The sequence below is a fragment of the Enhydra lutris genome, unplaced genomic scaffold, assembly GCF_002288905.1.
Source record: "Enhydra lutris kenyoni isolate GAN:26980312 unplaced genomic scaffold, ASM228890v2 scaffoldscaffold6, whole genome shotgun sequence".
NCBI classification, from domain to species: Eukaryota; Metazoa; Chordata; class Mammalia; order Carnivora; family Mustelidae; genus Enhydra; species Enhydra lutris.
This window is the reverse complement of record NW_019154090.1, coordinates 22,090,529-22,109,557: the sequence shown is the minus strand read 5'-3', so window position 1 is coordinate 22,109,557 and position 19,029 is coordinate 22,090,529. Positions and strand designations below refer to the sequence as shown.

The 19,029-nt window shown below is 41.6% G+C and overlaps 1 protein-coding gene across 2 annotated transcripts; it reads right to left on the bottom strand.

The window, feature by feature from the left end:
* Positions 1-2,076: 2,076 nt before the first annotated feature.
* LOC111141554 (DSN1 homolog, MIS12 kinetochore complex component) lies at positions 2,077-19,029 on the bottom strand. Of its 2 annotated transcripts, XM_022494178.1 has the most exons (11): positions 18,790-19,029; positions 17,345-17,393; positions 16,788-17,114; positions 14,205-14,278; positions 13,418-13,490; positions 9,461-9,548; positions 7,519-7,578; positions 7,043-7,114; positions 4,676-4,823; positions 3,501-3,588; positions 2,077-2,930 (listed from the first exon to the last, which is right to left on the bottom strand). In XM_022494178.1, exons 2-11 carry the CDS (start codon positions 17,376-17,378, stop codon positions 2,827-2,829), a joined length of 1,068 nt encoding a protein of 355 aa, XP_022349886.1. In that variant the 5' UTR covers positions 17,379-17,393; positions 18,790-19,029; the 3' UTR covers positions 2,077-2,826. The 2 variants fall into 2 exon arrangements, with proteins under 2 accessions (XP_022349886.1, XP_022349888.1); XM_022494180.1 differs by lacking the exon at positions 16,788-17,114.

Here is a 19,029-nt window from a genome sequence, read left to right as displayed (position 1 = left end):
TTTTTTTTTTAATTTTTTTATTTATTTATTTGACAGAGATCACAAGTAGGCAGAGAGGCAGGCAGAGAGAGAGGAGGAAGCAGGCTCCCTGCTGAGCAGAGAGCCCAATGTGGGGCTCGATCCCAGGACCCTGGGACCATGACCTGAGCTGCAGGCAGAGGCTTTAACCCACTGAGCCACCCAGGCGCCCCAAGCACAGACTTTTTAAATATGATTTGTTTATCTGCTAACATTTACTGAGTGTCAAATTGGTTCTACTCTCTGTCCTTGATTAGATTATTAAGCCTCCGTGTGCTTGAGTTCTTCATCTACAAAGACAATAAAATACAAGATACCTAAATTGTGGTCTATATGCATGTAAAATCCTTAGAGCTTATAAATGTTACTATTTTTATTTTTTTTTAAAGATTTTATTTATTTATTTGACAGAGATCACAAGTAGACAGAGAGGCAGGCAGAGAGAGAGAGAGAGAGAGAGAGGGAAGCAGGCTCCCTGCTCAGCAGAGAGCCCGATGCGGGACTCGATCCCAGGACCCTGAGATCATGACCTGAGCCGAAGGCAGTGGCTTAACCCACTGAGCCACCCAGGCGCCCCAAATGTTACTATTTTAATATGCTCTATCTTATATGGCTGTTGAAGATGCAGACAAAAACACACCTTTTATGCTTGAGTTTGAATAAATTCTTACAAACAAAAAATGCGATACAATGTAATAAAATGAGGGAAGGTACAATCACCTGGGAGAGGTGTCATCTATCCCCACTTCATAGATGAGTAAATTTGAGCAAAACAGATGAAGATTCACTTCAAACGGTGTGCTCTTCCCATTGTACTACTCTGCTTCTGAAACAGTAGGCAATTAATACTACTCTGATGCTTAAAAGCCCCAACTTTTCTTGGGGCTGTACAGTTTCCCTTCCTGCTCTAGCCTTGACAATATTATCCATACTCAAGGCTTCAATAGCTACATATCAGTTACTTCCAAATTTTCTCTCTAGTCCAAATGTTTCTACACAGTTTTCCACCTCTATATCTAATGGTCTAGTTGACTTCCCCATTTGGTATCTCAGATTAAACTACTAGCTTTCCTATCTCTTTAGCTGCTCTATTAATCCACCCAGTTGTTCAAGCTTTTGCCCTTCCAGCACATTGTTACCACTGTTCTAAATGTATACTATTTAATCTGATTTATAGCATCCCTGTGATACAGGTTCCTTCTTTCTCCCAATCTTACAGATAAGAGTTAAATAACTTTTTCTCAGTGACAGTAAGTGGCATTTAGGCTTTTAATACATAGGTCACATGCCTAAGTTCCAGACACTATGACCAACTCCCATGTCTGTTTTTGTTCTTTGCTCTCTCCCCAGTTTTTAGAACTGTGCATGGCATATAGCAGGGGCTCTGTAAATAAATGGAAAAAAAAAAAAAAAAAAAAGGAATACAGGGTGTGTGTGTGCCTGGGTGTTCAGTCAGCTAAGCATTTGACTTCGGGTCAGATCATCATCTTGGGGTCCTGGGATCAAGCTTCATTGTTTCTCCTTCTGTCAAATAAATAAAATCTCTAAAAAAAAAAAAAAGAAAAGAAAAGAAAGAAAAGAAAAAAGAAAGAAAGGAATGTAGGTCAAAGGAAGGTGATATCACCTCTCACTAATTGGTACTTAGGCCAAGGTTTAAGACTTAAGATTATGACTGGGTATTAGGTATTAGGAGGATCAGAGAATAACAATATTAACAATAAATTAGTTGGTGTTTTCCTGGTAATTAATGCTGAGGCATATTTCCACACTACTGTTCACTTCAGCATCTTGGCAAAGAATGTTATTTTCTGCTAAGCCCACACTGCCTTAAAAAAATTTTTTTATAGGGGCACCTGGGTGGCTCAGTGGGTTAAAGCCTCTGCCTTCAGCTCAGGTCATGATCCTGGGGTCCTGGGATCAAGCGCTGCATCGGGCTCTCTGCTAAGCACGGAGCCTGCTTCCCTTCCTCTCTCTCTGCCTGCCTCTCTGCCTACTTGTGATCTCTATCTGTCAAATAAATAAATGAAATCTTTAAAAAAAATTTTTTTATATGCTCAAAGTATACACAAAGACAAAGAAAGCATTTAATAATATGCAATTTTATAGCGCAAATTATTAAAAATAGAGAACAATGAAAAATAGTACTTAGCCTTTCCTACCATGAACCCAGGATTTAGGATATCAACTCAATTTTTTTTTTTTTGGATATCAACTCAATATTAAAACCTAACGCACACTGTAGACAACAGGATAGAGAATGAGTATGTATTTCCTTCAATTCGGACATCATGTAAAGTGATACATGTTTATCCACATGATGCAAACAACACTCAAAATTCCTCTACCAAAAATCACCTTCAGGGCCACACTACAAAATCAGTCCCATTCCTTTACTACCAGAAGCCAACCTGACCCCTAAAATGTTTCCCTGGATTTGGTCCTAAATGGCTTTGGATTGTTTCAAAACCTAAAAAACATCTTCACAAGATGAAGATTGCTGACCATAAAGGATATTTAAAAGAATGGGCTACTAGTTCTCAAGGTCATTCCACTATAGAAGTTGCAAGCATTGTGCACATTCTTGGAAAAAGTATCTATGCTACACTCTTACAGATGCATAAATTCTGTCACTTTTTGAAAAAACAAAAATAACAAAAAACAAACTGTAGGGCTCTATGTTCAGCCAATTATCCTCAAAGGCAACAGGGCAGCTATCACCAGCTCAGACTGCCATGCAGTTGCGATGTGTTCGGGCACTCTTCTGATTTCTCTCCTCTGGAGCATCTTGTGCAGGAAAACTACATGAAGTCACTGACAAGACCTAGAGCAATGTGTGGTAGGTGGGTTCCGTAGCTGAAGCTTAAGGAGTTTTCGAGCTGGTGAGGGGTCTAATTGTTGTGTGCTTCTCTTCCCTGCAGAAAAAGACAGAATTAAATTTCAATTGAATTCGAAATAACATTTATTGAAAACTTGTATGGACACTGTGCCAGACACTGAAGGGCATTACAGTGACAAGAGTCTCTGTCCTCAAGGAGATGACAGTCTGGCAGGAAAGCCAGCTGCAACCACAACCATAATAAAATGTAATGAGAAAATGAAGGTATATATAATATAGCAAATAATTTAGGACTGGAGGAGGCCAAGGAAAAGCAACAGGGAAGTAATGTCAGTGTCACTTAGTGAATCCTTGAAGAATGAAAAGGAAAATGGCAATGGGTATTTAAAAGCTTAGATTTACTAAAACAACACAGTTTGTGGGGATTTCATTTTCAGTCTACTGTGTTATTGTGGAATTCACAACTAGAAATTTCCCATTAACTTTGAGTACCCACAGCATAATAATTATTGTGAGGGGAGAAAAAGAAATCTTCTCATACAGGCTTTATTCTCCGAGACCATATGCTTTGGAGGTCAGTTTGTATCTGAAGGGCTATCATATATAAAATAGTGCAAGCTCTAGTCCCCAGAAGACACACACTCACCGAGCTGTACTGACACCTTCTGGAGACAGTGGGTACTTTCATCCATAAAAGCATGCAGCTGCTTCATCGAGCCTTGCAGTTCGTCCATCTGTACAAGAAAGACAGCTGTGAGCTATAAGGGTCCGTGGTTTCCTTGATGTTCCTCAAAAAAGGACAGGTAAGCTCCAACTCAGGAGCTTTGCCTCTGCTGTCATTTTAACCTGGAATGCTTGTGCCACACATTGTGTTTGCTCCTCCAGATCCACACTCTGCACTTCTCCATGCTGCTCTATGCTCTGGGAGGCTGCCATGCGTAACCTCAAACAGGATTCCATGTCTTCGGGTGTCTGGGCAGGTATAGCCAAGATGGAGCCCAAGTGGGAGGGAGCTTAATGAAGTCAGGGTATTTTTATGCAGGCTTGCTGAAAGGGTCGTCTTGAGTTAGTTCTCTCAACTGAAGGTCATGGCTCTCTCAAAGCAGCACACTATATGACTTTCTTCCTCTGGTACCACAGTGACTGTTCCTCCCCTCTGTCCTTCAGGCCCAGGGATAGTAAGAGTTCAGCTGCCTCTAAGTCCCAGGTTACTTCATCAATCCTTGTGGTTTCCTCAATACCCATACTTTATATATCACTCCTTCAATTAGCCTTTATCAAGTGCATCTGCTTCCTGTCAATATTTGGGAGTGATACAATAATATTCTCCCAAATGTCCTCATGGCTCACTTCCTCATTTCTTTAAAGTCTCTGTTAAAATGGCACTGTAGAGGGGTGCCTGGGTGGCTCAGTCGGTTAAGGATCTGCCTTCAGTTCGGGTTGTGATCCTAGGGTCCTGGGATCAAAACTTGCGCTGGGCTCCCTGCCCCGGGGGAGCCTGCTTCTCCCTCTGCCTACAGCTCCCCTTGCTTGTGCTCTATCAAATGAATAAATAAAATCTTTAAAAAAAAAAAAAAGGCTCCTTAGAAGGACCATCAACAACTGCTCTATACAGAAACTTACTGCCCTTCCTGTACACCAACTCCTTTACCCTGTTTTATTAGCTCTTATCACTACATATTTATTTTTTTATTGTTTCTCCATGTTTCCTCAAGGTAGAGCTGAATATACTTATCTCATTACATATATTCTCCAGGTCTCTTACATTTCCAAGGACAACATAGCAAAGCTAAATAACCAAATTAACATGAGCCCACTCACCACCAACTCCATATAATCGAAGACTTTGTTCTGGTTCTGCAATATCTTTTGGTAGTCAGGCTTTGTATTAAGGACTTCACTCTGGGAAGATCCAAGATATGTTGCAGGTTCCACTTCAACTTCAGTAACTTTGTTTTCAGCTGATCCTCTGGAGGGGAAAAAAAAGAGCAAGGAATTTTTTTTTCTTTTAAAGATTTTATTTATTTATTTGATAGAGAGAAATCACAAGTAGGCAGAGAGGCAGGCGGGGGCGGGGGTCAGGGGGTCAGGGAGCAGGCTGCCTGTTGAGCAGAGAGCCCGACGCAGGGCTCGATCCCAGGACCCTGAGATCATGATCTGAGCCAAAGGTAGAGGCTTAACCCACTGAGCCACCCAGGCACACCGCAAGGAATTTTTTTTAAAGTTTTTTTTTTATTATCTACTTATGTGAGAGAGAGAGCACAGAGGAGAGAGGGAGAAGGAGAAGCAGACTCCCCACTGAGCAGGGCTCAATCCCATGAGATCATGACCTGAGCCAAAAGGCAGAAGCTTAACAGACTGAGCCACCCATGTACCCCTCAAGGAATTTTTATAATCATTTTCTGGGGGAATATATGTAAGACAATATAGGGGAAAAAATCTCCAATAAGGCTTTGTTAACCAGAACCAATATTCTTCCGCTCTACTATCGGAGTAGGCTATCTTATTAATAAGAGGGTTCTGAAATGATTATGCCAGTGTTAACATATTTATACCACTGGACTCCTGGAAATGCTAGCTAGAACCTTCACATCAGTTGATTCCACCTAACGGTAAGGTCCATTTACAAAAAGGACTACATGTGAGGTATAGTAAAGCCAAAGCTTGCTTTCCTGAAATCCATGTCTATGATCTCTTCTTAAGAAAAATGCTGGGCCACCTCAATTATCTGAAATAACTGAAAATGGAGAGTTCATGAAAACTGAGGACTCTTTCACAACCACCACTCCTACAATTTCCTGACTGCCAGACCCTGCTAAACACGTTCCATTTCACCTTATTTAACACTCACAATAACCCAATGAGATAGATACTAATATTATCCCCATTTTCAAGAGGAACTCCAAGCTTAGCAATAAAGTAGCTTGCCCAAGAACACAAAATAAAGGAATAATTAGTATTTGAACAGAGGTAATCTGCTTCTAGACGCATTCCTCTTAACCAGTAAACTATGACACATCAAAAGTTTTTATTCTGAAACTGCCATCTTATACTTAACCCAACTTCATAAAAGGACCATATAAGGGGCAAATAAAGTAACTGATAACCATCAGTGCCCTGACTGCGGAAATTTTCAGACCATGTTCCTGAAAGCACCTCTCTGCAGCTACTTTTGCAGTTAGGGCTTTAAGTAACATTTATATTTGGGTTTCCAGCTGAGATTCTGTTGGGGAAAAATAAGTTTAAAATCACTGGCTTAGGGACGCCTGGGTGGCTCAGTTGGTTGGACGACTGCCTTCGGCTCGGGTCATGATCCCGGAGTCCCGGGATCGAGTCCCGCATCGGGCTCCCAGCTCCATGGGGAGTCTGCGTCTCTCTCTGACCTTCTCCTCACTCATGCTCTCTCTCACTGTCTCTCTCTCAAATAAATAAATAAAAAATCTTAAAAAAAAAAAAAAATCACTGGCTTACATGACCAACTAATCAAAGTCTAGCACTTTCCCATTTTCTTAAGTCTTTGGGACCCAAAGATCCTCTCTCTCCTGTACACCCTATCTCACCACCCCCTTTTATGTCTTTGCACTTCTACGAAAGACCTGGCCAGGGTTCTCTGCCATACCTGCAGCCTGAAGGCCACGTGCAAACTGACGTGCCATGACCAAGATTTTAGCCCAATCCTAGGTGCCCTGGTACAGGGCAGAGATGAGTCTGTCGCCCCAAAGATATGGAACAGCAGCCAAGGACACTGAACAGAAGCAATTCTGTTGACTGAAAATAGAGACACCCATTCTTCATCCCCTTCCCCCAACTCTCCATTTATAGTCCTAGAGTGTTAATACACATTTTATAGAGCTTTGATGAGTTATTTGGCCTATGAGAAAAGACTCATCTTTCAATTTATGCTAACAGAACTGAAATCAATTCAAATCAAATTCCAGGGCACCTGGGTGAATCAGTCCTTCTACATCTGACTTCAGCTCAGGTCATGATCCCAGGGTCCTGGGATCAAGCCCCACATCGAGCTCCCTGCTATGCAGGAAGCCTGCTTCTCCCTCTCCCACCCTCTCTGCTTATGTTCTCCCTCTCAATGCTCTCTCTCTGTAAAATATGTAAATTAAAAATCTTTAAAAAGAAAATCAAATTCCACAAGGTAAAAGATAGCTTCCTATTTCCAATCATGAATCTAACCTGGATATATCTTCAGCCTCCTTCTGGTAGTGCTGCAAAAGCTGATCCCAAGACTGACGTTCTAAAGAAAATCTATAGAATCAGGAAAAAAAAATATCAGTTACTTTTCGATCATCTCATTCTGACTCATTCAGGACATCAATAAGTACATTAGGTGTCTACTCTGGCTCTAAGATGTGAGTAAAAAGGTCATTCAAGGATTAGAAAGCTCGACTAATTCAGAGGATATTAATTTAATCAAATCAAACATGAGTTCTTAAAATCAAATTAACATCCTTATTCCCTCAAGTCCACTGTATGAAACTGGCGGTGAGTAGAGCCCACAAGATCCCAATATGTAGCTTTCTAAATTCTAATGTTGACACACTAATATTGAGACTCTCAATGGGATATTTACTATTCATTTTTTCCAGACCTACTTATTTTCCCCAGATAAATTTAGATTTTCCAACAAAGCATCACTCATTTTCACTTACTTTGTTATGTACTCCTTCATCTCAGCCACTGATGTTTCCAGAGACAAATCTGATGCTTTTCTGGAATACAGATAGGATTGTAAGATCAACATAAATGTTTCAAGGGCACTTGTTTAATAAGATGCCTTACATAATTTTAATGGCAGTATAAAGTGTTCAGAATTCATCTTTCAACAAATATTTATTCTTGGCCTCTATCTCATTTTTGCACTAGGTAACAGTATTCTCGGTGGTCTCTTTATTTTCTATTTCTCTCATTGATTCCAATTCACCTTTAGCCAGATTACCTTTCCCTAAAATATTCCTTAATTTTATTTTCCTTGCCTAAAACTCTGTGACTCTTTTTTTTTTTTTAAAGATTTTATTTATTTATTTGTCAGAGAGAGAGAGGGAGAGCGAGCAAGCACAGGCAGACAGAATGGCAGGCAGAGGCAGAGGGAGAAGCAGGCTCCCTGATGAGCAAGGAGCCCGATGTGGGACTCGATCCCAGGACGCCGGGATCATGACCTGAGCCGAAGGCAGCTGCTTAACCAACTGAGCCACCCAGGCGTCCCAAACTCTGTGACTCTTGACTGCATTCAAAATAAAAGTCAAAACTCTTTAACCTGGCACTTTAGCCTGTTTTGGCTCCAACCAACTCATTAATTTTGATACTAATTGTTGCCTTTCTTTTCTACCTATTCTGCCCCATATAATCTCACTCAGCCTGACACTCAAACATCTGGAATTTCCTACCTCCAAAAATCACACCATTTTTTATTTTTTATTTTTTTTTTTTTTTTAAGATTTATTTATTTGAGAGAAAGTGAGAAAAAAGCGTGAGCGGAGGAAAGAACAGAGAGAGAATACCCAAGCAGACTCCCTCTTAGGATGGAGCCCAACTCAGGCTTGATCTCACAAGTCATGACATCAGGTCCTGAGTGGAATCCAAGAGCTGGATGCTCAACTGACTGAGCTGCCCAGGTGCCCTTGTTCACATCATTTTTGAGTCATCTTTTAAGGCCCAACAATACTTTTGTATATGACCATCTTTTCTTCCCACTCAAAATGATGCTATCAGAGGAGAGGGATTATGTTTACTTACACCAATGGCTCAGCTCAGTTGGGTGACTAATGCTAATGGAAAAGAAGTAGGCACTGAAAATGCCAATATTCTGTAGATGTACTTGGTACTCTACGCGGTAGAAACAAGTTAGTTGTTCCACTTTTCATTTTTCTCTACCAAGGCCTGTAACACACAGCCTCTATCATCTCTGGCTGAGATGCAGCAGCTGGTAGCTAAAATACACTGCATTAAAAGAGATACTATGTCGAGCCAACATATTTTTCATTTCCTAGATAGCAACTGTAATTCTAACAATCTGTGGGAAAGTAGACATTTGTGAAATATTTGCCATTATAAATAAAACTAAAAAGTTTTATAAAGTAGGCCAAGTGACATGATTTGTTGCAAGGCAGGAACTAGAGAGTTAGGCCCCGCCCCCCTAGAGGAACTACCAGTTTGAGACCGGGATTAAAAACTTCTAATATTCTTCCTTGCCAATAGCTGAAGAACATAAGTTTATCACCAACTTGCATTTCTAGCAAAGATTTGAACAATGCTTTTCCTCTCATTTTCCATGGCTGGTTCCTTCCCACCACTCGGGTCTTACAGATCTTCTCTGAACACTAACTAGACTTGCCCACTCTATCAAGTCACTACCACAGTTCTAACTTCTTAGATCATCACTTACTGAAATCCTTATTTTCTATGTATTTGTTTGTCTCTCCTGTTAAAATACATAAGAAAGACCTTGCTTGACTTATTTATCATTTTATCTCTAGCATCTAGAGACCCTGGTGTGTAGAAGATGCTGGATAATGTTTGAGTGAATAAACAACAAATTATAATGAAAAGTCATAATTAAGTTATAATTTAGGACAGAAGGGGAACTGCACATACCCTTCTGAATCTTCAAAACATTTTTGTAGAGTTCCATTACTTTCCAGGCTCTCTGCAAAATGTTTCAATTCTTCAGAAAGAGAAGATGCTAGAGGGGGGGGAAAAACATAAAATAAAAAGAGTATGAATTTTCACAGCAAGCTGCTGACAAACATATACTCAAGGTGGTCTCAGCTCTAGGGTCCCCTGTTACGTTCTGGCCCTCTCACCCATTCAAAGTAGTACTATAAATATGCAGAAAGATTTTATCCTTTTTTTTGAGTAGGTATAGATAAAATGGAAGACAACTCCTCTTTATGACATTTATGAGTGTTTTTTATACTTGACTGGTGAAAACTAGTTACAAGTTATACATGTACTGACATTTAACTCAAGAAATTTCAACTGCTGGCACTGAAAGGGAGAACATATTACAGAAATCAGGCAATAGGCAGGGGAGTAATGAAAAATGTTAAAGGAGAATAAAGAATTATGGGCATAAGGTAAAAACAGGTCTCCGCTTTGACTTGGAAGGATCTGCAATTGCACTCAGGTGAGAAATGCAGAGGGGAAAGCAGATGTTGAACAGCTATCCTATCTACTTTAATTATGGTGATGGTCTAACACCAAGATAAACAACAGTCTGAGTTCATATATTTTCATGTTTTTTTTTAAAGACTTTATTTATTTATTTGACAGACAGAGATCACAAGTAGGCGGAGAGGCAGGCAGAGAGGGGGGGGAAGCAGACTCCCCACTGAGCAGGGAGCCTGATGTGGGGCTTGATCCCAGGACCTGGAGATTATGACCTGAGCCAAAGGCAGACGCTTAACCCACTGAGCCACCCAGACGCCCCTATTTTCCATGTCTTTTAAGTGGGTAACACTGAGTATTTCTGACCCTGGATGATTATGTAGTTACACTGTAAAAGCTACCTCCTAGAAAGTTAAAAATGGACTCCTAGGAATATATGTAATTTATATCACAGAGGAACAGCTAATTTCCCTAATGTATAAAGAGTTCCTACAAACTGATGTAAAAAAAAGCCAACATCCCAATTTTCAAAAATGAGAGAAGGAGCCTTTCCGGCAGTGCCGACCTCCCCACAAGAACATCCCCTCTCCAAGAACCTCCTCCACCCATCCCGGAAGAGAAAAGGAAGCACAAGAAGTGGCTGGCACAGAGCCCTAACTCCTACTTCACGGATGTGAAGTGCCCAGGATGCTACAAAATCACACCGTTTTTAGCCATGCACAAACAGTAGTTTTGTGTATTGGCTACGCCACTGTCCTTTGCCAGCCTACGGGAGGAAAAACAAGGCTTAACAGAAGGATGCTCCTTCAGACAGAAGCAGCGCTAAAAGCATCCTGAATCAAGATGAGGGGAAAACCATCCCAATCAACACATTTTGGATTAAAAAAAAAAAAAACAGGGGTGCCTGGGTGGCTCAGTTGTTAAGCGTCTGCCTTTGGTTCGGGTCATGATCCCAGGGTTCTGGGATCAAGCCCTGCATCGGGCTCCTTGCTCTGCTGGAAGCCTGTTTCTCCCTCTCCCACTCCCCCTGCTTATGTTCTTTCTCTCCCTATGTATCTCTCTGTTAAATAAATAAATAAAATCTTTTAAAAAAATGAACAAAGGCTATAAACAATACACAGAAAATGAAGTACAAGTGGTCCTAAAAAATATGAAAAAGTGCTTATCCTCTTTGAAAGAAAATGGAGGGGCGCCTGGATGGCTCAGTGGGTTAAAGCCTCTCCCTTCCGCTTGGGTCGTGATCTCGGGGTCCTGGGATCGTGCCCCACATCAGGCTCTCTGCTCAGCGGGGAGCCTGCTTCCTGCTCTCTGCCTGCCTCTCTGCCTGCCTCTCTGCCTACTTGTGATCTCTGTCAAATAAATAAATAAAATCTTTAAAAAAAAAAGAAAGAGGGGCGCCTGGGTGGCTCAGTGGGTTAAGCCTCTGCCTTCGGCTCAGGTCGTGATCCCGGGGTGCTGGGATCGAGCCCCGCATCTGGCTCTCTGCTCAGCAGGGAGCCTGCTTCCTCCTCTCTCTCTGCCTGCCTCTCTGCCTACTTGTGATCTCTCTCTCTCTCTGTCAAAAAAAAAAAAAAAAACTTAAAAAAAAAAAAAAAAAAAGAAAGAAAGAAAATGGAACAGATTAAAACTGGAAAATACTTTTTATCACCTATCAAATAGTAAAAAATCTGAATTGTTTGCTAAAACTGTTGTGAGCATGAAAAAGCAGGTACTTGCATATATTGCTGATAAGAGAATAAACTGATACGATTTTTTTTTAAGATTTTATTTATTTATTTAACAGAGAGAGATCACAAGTAGGCAGAGAGGCAGGCAGAGAGAGAGGGCAAAGCAGGCCTGCTGAGCAGAGAGCCCGATGTGGGCTCGATCCCAGGACCCTGAGATCATGACCTGAGCCAAAGGCAGAGGCTTAACCCACTGAGCCACCCAGGCACCACTTGATACAACTTTCTGGAAAGCAATCTGGTAATTTCTCACATTTCATTTGATCTATGTAATTCAAATTCTAGAAATTTATTTTATTTTTACTTGTGTATATGACAAAAGGCTTGTGTAAATTACAAAGGTATTCACTACCCTATTTATTATAATAGCAAAATACTGGAAACAACCCTAAAAGCCCATCAGGAAAGAACTGGTTAAATCACATAAGGAACATTTATAAAATGAAATATCATATGGCTACTAAAATGTCTCAAGACAGTTCTATATGTGCAATATGGAAAATGTGCAAGACAAATTGGTTTAAAAAAAAAAAAAAGACAAGGGACGCCTGGGTGGCTCAATTAGGTAAGCATCTGCCCCTGGCTCAGGTCATGATCCCGGGGTCCTGGGATTGAGCTCCACGTCAGGCTCCCTGCTCAGCAGGAGAGTCTGCTTCTCCCCTTCCCTCTGCCTCTAACTACCACTCATGCTCTCTCTCTTGCTCACTCTCTCAATCAAATAAATAAAATAAATAAATAAAACAAGGGGCGCCTGTGTGGCACAGTCAGCTGAACGTCTGACTCTTGGCTTCAGCTCAGGTCATGATCTCACGGTCATGAGATAGAGTCCCGCATCAGGTTCCCCACTCAGCACGGAGTCTGCTTGAGTTTCTCTCTCCCTCATCCTTTGCCCCTCCCCCCACTCCCTCCCTCCTACCCTCTCTAAAATTAATAAATAGGGCGTCTGGGTGGCTCAGTGGGTTAAGCCTCTGCCTTCGGCTCAGGTCATGATCTCAGGGTCCTGGGATCGAGCCCCACATCGGGTTCTCTGCTCAGCAGGGAGCCTGCTTCCCCCTCTCTCTCTGCCTGCTTCTCTGCCTACTTGTGATTTCTGTATAATAAATAAATAAAATCTTTAAAAAAAAAGAATTAAAAAAAATAATAAAATTAATAAATAAATCTTTAAAAAAAGATATGGTGGGGCGCCTGGGTGGCTCAGTGGTTAAAGCCTCTGCCTTCGGCTCAGGTCATGATCCCAGGGTCCTGGGATCGAGCCTCACATCGGGCTCTCTGCTCGGCAGGGAGCCTGCCTCTTCCTCCTCTCTCTCTGCCTGCCTCTCTGCCTACTTGTGCTCTGTCAAATAAATAAAAATCTTAAAAAAAAAAAAAAAAAGATATGGTAAAGAACAGTACAGAGAGTATATGTTCATTTGGTATGCATGTAAAAATGTTGGAAATGCAGTAAGATCTCTACAGTAATCCACAGGAAGCTGGTGGCTGTGGTGGAATCGGCAGAGAGGAGTTGGACTGGCTTGGTGTGGGAGGCAGGCTTACTTTTCACTTTTCTACTTTCTGAATGTCATAAGTATATATTCTTACTTCTTTAAACACAATTCTAAGATATAGAGGGGGGCTGGTTTTGTGAGGCAGCAGCTCCTATAAATGGGGGTCCTCAAAGTGGGGCTTCAACTAAAGGTAAAACCAAAGGCCAAAGCTTGCTCATCTATTCTTAGCAACTTACCTTTGGCTCTAAAACTTTCAAGACTGAAGCCCTCAGTGTCCTTTAGGAAGGGTTCAAGTTTCTGAACAGAGAACTAAATAAAGGAAAGCATTTTCAGTACAACCACCAAGATTTTCCAGGCCAGTCTTGAGTTCACATAATTTCATGATGTTTCATCAATGTGAAAGTAAACATGATTTAATTTTTATACCTAAGATTTTTCATACAAACAAATAAGTAGATCAGGAAAAATCTCTTTGCTCAGACTATACATTTTGATTTTTGGTTCAGAGAAACATGGTCATTCAAGTAATACAAATGACTTCTCTAAACTGCTGTAATCGCCAGTTAGCCACATAATTCCCAATCAGTATATAGTCAGACCTCAAATGTCTGCTTTAACTTAGATACTGACTTTCACCCACTTTAAATTCCCATCATTTGCTGCCAATGGGCAAAATATACTAGACTGAGGACATCTCTGACTCTCAGGTACTCAGTTAGCAGCAGCAATAGCACCAGTGGGACTGGTAGAAGGCCTAGTCCAGGGAGAAAAATCAGCTGCTGATGGGATTAAATGTGGCTTTTAAATTAATCCCACCTAGAAAGAAACTTCTTTTAATCTTAATTGATATATCACACAATACTGATCTCTCTTTGGAGCTGTCACAGCAACAGTTTAAAAAAGGAAAAAGAGAAAGAAAGAGAAAGAGAAAGAGAAAGAGAAAGAAAAAGAAAAAGAAAAAACGAAAAAGAAAAAGAAAACGAAAAAGAAAAAGAAAGCATTTCTCAATCCCAAGAATCTTACCTGGAAACTGGAAAGCAGGAGAGCGACCAGCCGTTTGCTTTCTGTTAAGTTGCCACTGATGGATCTGCTGAGCTCTAACATAAAATATCACATGTAAAGAGCTAGATACTAACACAATAAAGTAAAAAAACTAAAAATTGCCCTCCCTCTTGATGGGGTCTAACTTCAGGCAAGAATTCCTAGTCAGCATTTTCTACTTAAAAGGAGAATTCACAAAAAGTATCTCTAATTTTTTTTTGAATCACCAAAAAATGAAATTTACCAGTTTAATGTACTAACTTTAAAAAGTTATTATGAACCTTTTACGGATTACATTAAAATCTTGTCCGTTAGGGGGCGCCTGGATGGCTCAGTCGTCTGAGTGTTCAGCTCTTGATTTGGGCTCAGGTCAGGATCTCAGAGTAGTGAGATCAAGCCCTGCAACCTACTTCCCACTCAGCCGGAAGTCTGCTTGAGTTTCTTTGCCTCTGCCTCTGCCCCTGCCGAGGCTCACATGCGAGCTCTCTCTTTCAAATAAACAATTAAGTCCTTAAAAAAAATAATAAAAAAAAATAATGTAACTTAAAAAAAAAAAAATCACTTAACTTGCTTTGATGTTTTATTTTCAGCATTGAAGGAAAGAAGATGGAAATATTTGAGTGTCTTTATGACAGGCACTGCAAGGTTTTTTGTTCGTTTTTTGAGTAGGTTCCATGCCCAAGGCGGGGCATGAGCTTAGGACCCTGAGACCCTGAGATCAAGAGTCGCATGCTTGGGGCGCCCTAGGTGGCTCAGTCAGTTAAACATCTGCTTTCCGCTCAGGTCAGGATCTCAGGGTCCTGGGATGGAGCCCAACATAGGGCACCCTGCCCAGCGGAGGGTCTGCTTCTCCCTCTTCCTCCCCACCCCAGCTCATGCTCTGTTTCTGTCTCTCTCTCTTTGAAATAAATAAATAAAATCTTACTAAAAAGTCTCATGCTCTATGGAGTAAGTCAGCCAGGTGCCACTCCAGTGTGCTTTAAATACACTGTCTTGTAAATTACAAGCTCCATTTCACAGATGGGAAAACCAAAGCTGGAGGCCAGATATTGGTGGAGCCAGAATTCAATCCCAAGTCTGCCACCAAAAAAATTGTATTTTCCCACTAAGAGCCATGTGGCTTCTCTATAATGACCTTATAATAACATTAATAGCAATTTGTTGAACACTTGCTATATAAAAAGCATTTCATTAAATGTTATGCACACCTCATTAAAACTGAAGGCAAGTAGCTTATCAATTCCATTTTACAAAGTAGCACACTGAGGCACAAAGGCTGGATGATAGGTAATTTGTCCAAGGTCACATGGTGAGTCCCCCTGAATTGGCGGGGAATTTTACATAATTATGCCACTGAATCCTCAAATGACTACAAGATGTAGATACTGGTTTTTTTCAATTATGTCCCTCTAAAAACATCAGTTATTATACAGCAAAGAAAATTTGAGATACATATATTTTTGTCCTCCAGCTTCAGCTGGCTGTGTTTTTAGTTCTTTTGCTTCCTAATTATTTCTCATTGCTGTTAGTACAGAAAAATAGGATACCTTCTGCCTATAACCAAAGAAACCTGGCAAATGGTCAGGAATAACGAGGAGATAACCAATTTTATTACATCAGTGGTTTTCTGTTATGCAGAATTTTAGGTCCACAAGCCCTGGAATAGAGATAAAGGTAGGGGTAATCTTAGGAAACTGCTGCTATTTTCTTGGCACACCTACAGAGTGAAGTGCATGAGCACAATTGTGGCAGCAATATGCTAAATGGCTATTTTTAGCCAGATTTCCTTCTAGACATCAGGCCATCTGGAAATGAGCTAATATCTTTAAAATAACCACAATACCTTAACATTGCAGTTACTTACTTACTATAAGCCAAGAACTGTGTTATATATCTATTCATTTAATTCTCACACAAACCTGTAAAATAGGTATCATTTCATCCCATTTCCTGATAAGGACTGTAAGGCAAAGGAGCTTAAGTAATCTGCTCAAGGCTATACAACTAGTAAGTTCTTCCTGAAATGTGCTGGACTTTCCACATTCAATCTTGTACTTCAATGCTTACTAAGATGTAATTATTATTGTAAATTCACACAAATCACATTCAAATACAGCATGTTTAAAAACTTAGTTTTCACCAAGATATTTTTACATGCATCCTCCCTCTGAGATATTTTCAGTTATAAAGCCTATAATCAGGTAGCAACCCACCCACCTCTGTTTCACTTCAGGAAATAACAGAAACCCGTAAGAAGAAATCTTTAATGCCTCTCCTCCTAGCAGAAGTGAGTGTTGGACAATTAAACCTAGAATTTCTGTTCATGGTGGATTACAATAGGCAGCTGCTAACATGGATAGCAATCATATGGAACACTTACTAGGTGTTTGACATTAGTACTCAGGATCTCTCTTACAGATGAGGAAACTGAGGTTGACAGAGGTGACATGATTTGCTCAGTCACAAAACAAGTAGCAGAGCCAAGTCAATCCTCCATTCTTTCTGCCATACCTCACTGCCTCTTATCTGAGCTGGAACTCCTGTCTTACGTACACAGCATCCCACCTGTGATGCCCTGATGAAAGGCAGGCAGTGACTTCCGCCGGCTCATTTCCTTCATACTTGCTCGCCGCCAAGATTGACTCTTGTCTTGACGATCGGGAGATGGTTCTTGGGGGGACAAATGAAGGGACCTGGACTGAAGTCCTTCCTCCTGGCCAACATCACAACTTCCCCCCATTTTAGGGCTACAGCCAAGGTGAAGTCTTTCCTCTGAAACGCCTTGAGTCATCTCCAGGGAGGCAGGTGATTTGCTACACACTTCCGTAGGGATGGGATCCAATTCTAGTGGATGATCATGAGTCTTAGATGTCACTGGTTCCTCTTCCAGCACTTGTTATGAAAAAGTCAGAATACAAAATCAAACCCACCACAACAATGCATCTGAGCAAAAAGGTGGAAAAAGAAAATGTATGCCCCAGATCATGGAAGCAGTGAGGAAGCATCTCTGTAAATATGTGAATACGGAATTCCAAATCCACCAGGAGCCAAGAAAGCATTTGTGAATAGCTCAGAAAACTGAACCCAAGGCCAGAGGGCCTCCATTTTACTACAGTACTTACCTTCTGTGGTCTCCGATCTAATTACTGTAGTCATCCTGGATGAAGAACCCTGAAAATAGGAAAACAAGGTGATCTGTTCCTCACATTTCAGCCTCAGTCTCGCTGGGGCTTTACTACCCCAAAAGAGACTTTGTGTTGTCCAGCCTTTCTGACCTGCTCATCTCTGCCCATGAAATACTACCTACCTGACAAGGTCCAGCCTAGTCCCACCGCATCCACCTCCTCCAGAGACTATCAGACTATCATCACCTCTTGTACTGAATCTCTACAGAAGTCATCATCAGAAATACTCCTGTCTTGCTTAACATACACCCTCCTTTATTTCCCAATTATTTAACTAGTCCTTCATATCCTAGATGGCATTATGATCTACACGGTCTTCCAAACTAGAAAAATCACATCATCCTTCTTATGTTTAATCTCTACATCCAAAGAACTGTCCATCCTACCTCCAACAGTCTCTGGAAAGCTTTTCTCCGCTTCCAGTTCTCAGAACTTCCACCATCTGCTTCCCCCTCCTCAGAATAATCTTACAGCCTCTCCACTAGTTTTCCAACATCCAGTACTGCTCCTCTCCAATCCTTTCTTTAGACAGCAGTAGAGATTCTTCCAGTATATTCGACACCTTTCATTAACTAGTCCTAACCTACCCAGCCCCGCTCTTTCCTGCCACCCCCATTCCCTGCACCACTCTTGAATCTCTACACACACCCTGCCTGTAAGACTTATTCAGCCTTCCCAACCTAGCCTAAATGCGAAGCTTTCCAGCCACTTCTCTAGGCTGGAAGTTGGTTGTTCCACCCCTTAGTTTTCCCAGCACTGTAAAGTGTGTTTAGGTGTGTCTCCCCAGCCAGACTGTATTTGTATTCCTAGTGGCTGTCACAGACAACTGACTGGAAGAAAGCAAGGAAGGACATGACAGAGGCATCTCTGCATATTCAAGGTTTACCCCTCCCTCCCAGCAGAAATCTGTTTGAGGGGGAGGGACTCTAATTAAAGAGAAATGAATATATAGGGAGGGACAGAATGGGAAAAGTTACAGAACAAGGGTGAGGAGGTCAAGGATCTAGATCCCCACAATCAGGGCTGTATTACAGATTCAAGCTTGGATAATAACAACAAATGTCATTTGTTAAGCTGCTTGCTAAGCGCTTACTATATGCCACGATCTGTGTATGTATGTACGCAGGCGTTTTATTTGCATCATTATCTCATTATCCCACAGAATCCTTTCCACAGCTCTGGAAATACTATCATTATTTCTCCGTACAGATAGGGGAACTGAGGTTCAAAGGAGCAAAAGCTCGGCCCACTGGGGGCAATTCCGGGGAGCGGGGGCCCAGGTGGAATTCGAACCCAAGCCTGTGACCCACCCCCAGCCCTCAAACACCGTTCTGCACAGGCCCCGAGCGAGAGGCGCAGCCCGCCTTTAAGATTCCTCTCACCTGGAGGAGGCCGCAGAGCCCTGAATCCCTCGGTCCCCTCTGTCTGGGGGGCGGCGACCGGTCTGGGCTGGGCGGAGAGGTCCGATGCCAAGGAGCTGGTACTGGGATAAGCCGAACAGCGTCCACGAAGAGGTCTGCGACTTCCGGACGACGCCGGGCCAGCCCGCAGCCTCAGTCCCGGAGATACGAGCATGCAAATCACTCTTCGCGGTCAAGGGTCGAGCTTCGACGTCCAGTACC

Bases quoted from the DNA above. Each gene is read 5' to 3' on its own strand.
- LOC111141554 (XM_022494178.1), bottom strand. From the start codon at position 17,378: ATGACTACAGTAATTAGATCGGAGACCACAGAAG. The intron at 14,279-16,787 runs GTGGGATGCTGT...ATTTTATGTTAG, and splicing joins CTTTCATCAGGGCATCACAG to AGCTCAGCAGATCCATCAGT. The intron at 7,115-7,518 runs GTAAGTGAAAAT...CTGATTCTATAG, and splicing joins ATGAAGGAGTACATAACAAA to ATTTTCTTTAGAACGTCAGT.